The sequence below is a fragment of the Achroia grisella genome, unplaced genomic scaffold, assembly GCF_030625045.1.
Source record: "Achroia grisella isolate CSIRO2021 unplaced genomic scaffold, CSIRO_AGI_Agris_v1 utg1295, whole genome shotgun sequence".
Classification (NCBI taxonomy): Eukaryota; Metazoa; Arthropoda; class Insecta; order Lepidoptera; family Pyralidae; genus Achroia; species Achroia grisella.
In genome coordinates, this window is record NW_026712613.1 from 148,082 (window position 1) to 154,820 (window position 6,739).

Consider the following 6,739-nt stretch of genomic DNA (forward strand, 5'->3'; position numbering starts at 1 on the left):
ATCATCTTTCACACAGTCCATCCATCTCTTTTTTGGCCTTGAATATTCATTTGACATTTTAGTTTTAAAGATAAAAATGGAATCTTAGAAATAAATTTTGTTCTTAGTGTTTTGATAATACTGTTCTTTAAACACGTGATTATTATTAACCATTGAACTATTTGTAATTGTAAGTATAAAAAATGGAAGCAGTAAAACAAAACAAATTTGCGTGAATGTTTCATTGAGGTTTGTTCTTTGGTTTATTGAACGCTAAAACGAATTGTATCAACGAAATGGGGCAGTCGTGAAATATATCACAGATATTGTTATCAAGCACTTCTAGGTACGTATCACCGATTTCATCTTGGAATTCCTTTTCAAACGATGGTGACCTGCAACAATATTGGATATTTTATTCATCTATCAGACGGTCTCAGATGATGAATCAGAAATATTAAAGAGGTAGCAGATTTATTACAATTATTCACCCCCCATCCCCCTTATCAGAAAAAGTATACAAAGCTCTTACTCCCCTATGCTTACGTAAACATTTTTCAATTAATGTTTTTTTTTAGCAATGTGAGGGTTGCCATACGTGTACTAAAGTAAATAACTGCCGATGACGTAATCTTCATCCAGACTCCCCTTCCCACCATATCACTCAAAATAAGCAAAGTAAAGAAATAGTGCTTAAGTAATACTTAAACGGCCTAAATGCTAAAAAAGTCCTTTGAAATGCAACGCATGAGTGGTATCACAGGCATCACATGATAACGTGATATCCGTAGTAATGCTCATCTATATAGGTAACGGTTACCTTTTACCATCAGGTGAGCCGTCAGTTTGTTGCGATATTATACTTACATGGAACAATATTAAGTATGGTCGAAAATAACGTCTTCCATATGGCGATAAAACATTATAATAAAATACTAAAAGAACTTCAACGAAGACTATTGACAAATAAAATAATTGGTTACTCGACAAGTGGTGCTACTCTATAAACGAGTTTTTAAATGCCTAATAATGTGAAAATGGTAATAATAATATCTTATTAATATCATAAACGCGAAAGTTTGTGAGTATGGATGGATGTTTGTTACGCGCAAAAACTACTGAACGGATTTTAATTAAACTTTACACTATCTAATAATAACTTATACATCAGAGTAATGCATAGGCTATAAATTTCATGGGGATGAAACCACGGCCAGATTTAGTGTATTTATAATTGTGTTGTAACCTCTTATATTGCAACACTAAAGTAAATTTTATATTTTATGTAATATAGCAACAATCCTTTTTCTCGCCACTACATCGAATTTGCACCATTCACCAATCTTCTTGTTTTTGTATATGTCAAAGGACCATGAGCAGCAGCGGAACTTTGTGGGTGCTTTGAAAGAAGCTGGCGTGATGAAATGGTGAAATTTTAAATAAAATCCAAAATTTGTTCACAGTACTGTATTGTCTCCGATGTAGCGGCGAGAAGAAGGATTGTTGCTATATTACATAAAATATAAATTTTATTTTAGTGTTGCAATATAAAAGGTTGCAACAAATTGCCGTGACTACAAATGTTTTAAATAATTAAATAATTTAAAATTTTGCATGCCTATTGAGGCAAAACATAATGGGGCATTAAATTCTACAATTACAACCAATGTATATCTACGTTGATAGCAAATAAATTTGATTTGATTTGATTCCAATTACATAATAATACGAGTCCGTGTTTAAGAGATAGTGACATAATTTGTCTTGGTGCGGGTTTTATTCGTATTCGTGCGTCTGCTAACACGAAATAATCCTGTAATATACGCAGCTGTGACACCTTTAATCTACTACGGAACATATGGTAGAGCCAACAAGATTCAGAAGTCCCCGTAAGCTATGGTTACCAAATTAGAACTAATGTCCTTCCGTAATAAATTTAATTAAACAAACTAGTAATAAACTGCTAAGCCTAAAATTGTGCGTTTATATTTTTTATGTAACTGCAGCAAGCAAGCTACCTACCGGAAAGTACAAAAAAGCACCAAGAATATCATGTCTTTTTAAGGTTAATAATGGAATGATGCACCCACCTGCACTAATAGTTAACGGGGCACCAGAGGAGGATAATAAAATGAGCATGAAGACAGGTCAATTATTCCATCTTGGATAATAGCAAATTACCACAATTGTTTCCAGGGGGAATCGCGTACAGGTTGATAAAAAACTTGACATTCATGTATATGAAGTTTTTTTGTTTTTTTTATTCATATATATATAAGACATAAGGAACTAAAATCTCCTACAGGAATAAATATTTGATTTTTTTTATTATTCCCAATAACGAAAGAAATATGCGGCTAATACTTACGTGAATATAGCTCTTAACAGATCATGTATTAGAGATTTCCCTGGTTCCGCAAGTTCCGTTTTAGCCTCACATATGCTTCTTAAAATACAAGCCCGTCCGTTGTAATTATTGCTGAAATAAAAATAACAAAACTCTTGAATAGAATAGAAAATTCTTATTCAAATATATATAAAGTTAAGCGCTTTTGAATAGTCATATCTATTATTTTTTGTAATGTACTGCTCAATCGGAAAGTCTCAACATAAGAAGGCGCAAGAAAGTTACGTATTGCTCTTTTAAATCTTATATATAAAATTCTTGTGTCACAGTTTTCGTTGCCATACTCCTCCGAAACGGCTTGACCGATTCTCATGAAATTTTGTGAGCGTATTGAGTAGGTCTGAGAATCGGCCAACATCTATTTTTCATCCCCTAAATGTTAGGGGTAGTCCACCCCTAATTTTTTTATTTTATTTTAAGGCAAAACAACGTTTACCGGGACAGCTAGTAATTTATATAACTTTACATTGGTAAGTATAAATGTGTGAATACATACTACTAACTACCACTAATTCATTAGAGTGCAAATATTAAGTTAAGAATATTATAGCAAGTTACAGATCAATTATCTATTCCCCATTATTTTTTGCCCAAAAGAACCATTTGGGCTGAAAGAGATTACTTGAGCATTAATTCTATCTTTTGTGTCTTATTACTCTTAAAATGGAGCCATTGAGGTCCAGCAATTTAGTACACTCTCGCTTTACATTCAATAGTCGCGGGTTCGATTCCTTGCACAACAATTTATACAGCGCCATCTAAGTACTAAGATAATCAGAGGTGGTGTAATGTCTACTAAACAATTGATACAAATATACATATACATTTTTGTAGTAAATACATACATAGAAGACTACAATCGTACTCAAGAATGTTTGTATCGAGCGAGGAATCGAGCCCGCGAACGGACTCGATCAGAAGTAAAGCGGTGTGATAAATCGCTAAACCACTAAAGCCAAAGTGGAATAAGTTAAGAAAAAGTGATATAGGTAAATCTTTATTAAATTAGAACAAATCCAATGGTCATACGATGAAATAAATTTATTAGAAACCATTTCCTTATTTATCGGTATTCGGTATCGTTTCGATATATGATAATTCAATAAATAATTCCTGGCTCAGTACCGGCCTTACAGCAGGAAACATATACTCATTAAGTTATAGTCGCTCAGCAGAGAAACCGTTACTGTATCAATACCGGAATCAGGAAGTGGTCCGAGAGATATAGATATCTAACTGCAATATAACCAATTGTGATAACATTGCATATCTATAAACATTTTTTGATGACCTCGGTGGTCTAGCACATCGCTTTGCTTCCGATGTTCGCGGGTTCGATTCCTCGCACTGCACAAACATTTATATTCATGAAAAAAAATCTAGATATTTGTATCAGTTATTTAGTACCCATGACATAAGCTAGCTTAACTTGGGTCTAGATGGCGCTGTGTGAATAGTCCTGAGGCTATTATTATTATTTGCGAATAGAGTAGTTTTTGCAAGTATACTTTTGTATATTATGTATGTATTTACAAAAAAATATATTTGTATCAGTTGTCTAGTACTTATAACTTGCTCCGCTTACCGTGGAGCTAAATGGCGCTGTGTTAATTGTCTATGGTTATTTATATATATCTGTTGGTGTTGGTGAAGGTTACCAAAATTATTCCCAGAGACAGATTTAGCGCAATAGGCTCGCCTTATGTCATATTGGATTCAAATATTATCAAAGCAATAATATATTGAGTTTACCACAACATCTCAGATCATCATATCTGGGACAACAGTCGATTATTTTTTACATATTGTGTATAAAGTCATCAGATATCAATAAAAAATATAGCCTATATGTTATTCTGATGCATAAGCTATATTACTGTAAAGTTACATTAAAATCCGTTCAGTAGTTTTTGAATGAAAGAGTAAAAAACATCCATACTCACAAATTTTCGCGTTTATAATATTATATATATATATATTTATTAAGAAGTTAAAATAATAACTAATACGTCTAAGATTAATATTTAATTTGTATACGTACAGATCGATGGCATTTTGAAGACTTTCCCATAAGTCCTTCTTCTGTCGATGGTGTAGTTTTCTTCTAGAATGTGCGATTGTGAACTTTGGATCTGGTAAGGGATACATGACATTTAAGTCTGTGGTCATATACCATCCAGACGGTATGTGCGTCAGAAAAGTTTTCGCAAGTGATATCGTGATCTGCAGATATACAATAAACTGTCTTAAGTAAAAGAATGAATTCACGAAGATCGCTTTATCTATTACTGGCTATTCGCCCCGGCTTCGCATATGTAATATATGTATAAACCTTCCTTTAGAATCACATTATCTATTAAAAAAACCGATTCAAAATATTATGTTGCGTAGTTTAGAAAATTTAACCATACATAGGGACGGACAGACAACGACAGCAACTTTATTTTATACTATGTAATAATGATGATGATGATAATGATGATAAGCTACAAATAATTTTAAAAAAATGTTTGTTACACTATTGTATAAGCTAAGACCTATAAAAATAGCTGTAAGTCTGAAAAATAAAAAAAAGAATAAAGTAACAAGATATGTATCGGATATAAGATATCGGCGATAACAGATTTAGAATACCAGTCTTAAATATCAAGATATGTATGTATATATATATGTATATTAGATATTAAATATGAAATAATTTAGAATACCGTATTACTTTATGAAGGGAACGAGTTTGAACCAAATAGTATTTGGTTTGTATTTTTGTTATATTTATAAGTACATTAGTTTGTATCGATGGTGATTATTATTATTTCCTACTGGTATTATGTATCTAGTACAATCATAAATATATATAAAATATCTATAACAGTTTGTTTACCGTAATAGTACTAAATAATTAAATTATTTATTTAAACCAAAAACAAAGTTAAGTTCTGTTAAGTGGTACCGAGTTATTTTTATATATAAACTCAAAAAGTAGGTTTGCTTAAATTACAAAAATATGTTTTGTAACTGCGAACATACTTTTTGAGTTTATAAATAAAAGCAAACTATATGGAGAAACGCGAATATCAAAATTTTATTTTTAGCGAATAGAAATACACCTGAACCAACATCGTTCATAATACATGGCTAACTGTGAAACATTGACACTTTTATTACGTCCACTGAATTTAAAAATTTATAAACTAGACAAAAAATATATTAAAAAAGACAACATATCTGTTAAAATAGATATACGCAACTATTGACATTATATGTCTTATAATATACTTCACTCTATACGAGTACTCGATCGGGATATACTGTAACAAGTAATTATACGACTGTAAGTATGTTTATAAAACCATACATGAATATTTTTGAAAGAGTTATTTCTGATCATCCTATATATTATATATATTACTTTATTTATTTATTTACTATCTGAGAAGATTATTAATTGGCATATGAACATTCAATATGATTAGTAAAATGTAAAATATCATTAATATTCCTAAAATACTGTTATATTTTTAAAAATACTAATTGTCTTTGTATAAATATTATGTTGGTATACTCTTAGATATATTTCTATTTGTATTGATTTTATTATAATTAAATAAAGAAATAAAAATTGTAAATTTATTTAAGTTTTAATTAATAACTATTATATGTCGCCCGAGTTATTTCTTACATTCTGTAGTCGAAGAGTCGTAAAAGTAAAGTGATTTACTCACAACAGCATTACTTCCAGCTGGAAATGTTAGATGTCTTCTTTTCCTTACTATACTTATAGGTGCCTTAGTGTTAGGACAATGATTCCTCGATAAATCAAAAACGGTATTACACTCGGCTATAATCAAATATATAAAAACTACCATAACACTACGTATATCCATGTTCTTTTAGTAGTTTTTATTCTTCTGGATGTAATTTTAAATATCGAATGTCACTTTTTTATTTTTAATATTGTAATCAGTGTTCTATATATAAATAAGTATCAGATATAACTTTATATCGGTTATGATAAATAAATAAAAATTATATACTGAGTGATTTGATCCAGATTTCTAACATTAGTGAGGTAGCGGTGCTTTGGACTAGTAGGAATGAGATGACAGTTACGCCATCGTTCGAAAATACAGGATGCAACCTACGATTTTAAATAATGGAAGAAACCTTTGGATGTTCCTTTTATACTCGTTTTTATATACGCGAGTATATATAAGTCGATGTAAATATGTATATAGTTGTTGATTCGAAAAAATATATATTACTACGTATAACTGTCATTCGTTTAAATATTCTCTTATTGACATCTGTACATTGATATAGACAATATTATGTATATATATATATATATATGTA

At 30.6% G+C, this 6,739-nt stretch overlaps 1 protein-coding gene across 1 annotated transcript; it reads right to left on the bottom strand.

The window, feature by feature from the left end:
• Nucleotides 1-220: 220 nt before the first annotated feature.
• LOC131855044 (uncharacterized) lies at nucleotides 221-6,270 on the bottom strand. Its single transcript, XM_059206257.1, has 4 exons — nucleotides 6,109-6,270; nucleotides 4,428-4,609; nucleotides 2,348-2,458; nucleotides 221-374 (listed from the first exon to the last, which is right to left on the bottom strand). The coding sequence occupies exons 1-4, from the start codon at nucleotides 6,268-6,270 to the stop codon at nucleotides 221-223; spliced, it is 609 nt and encodes a 202-aa protein (XP_059062240.1).
• Nucleotides 6,271-6,739: the final 469 nt, after the last annotated feature.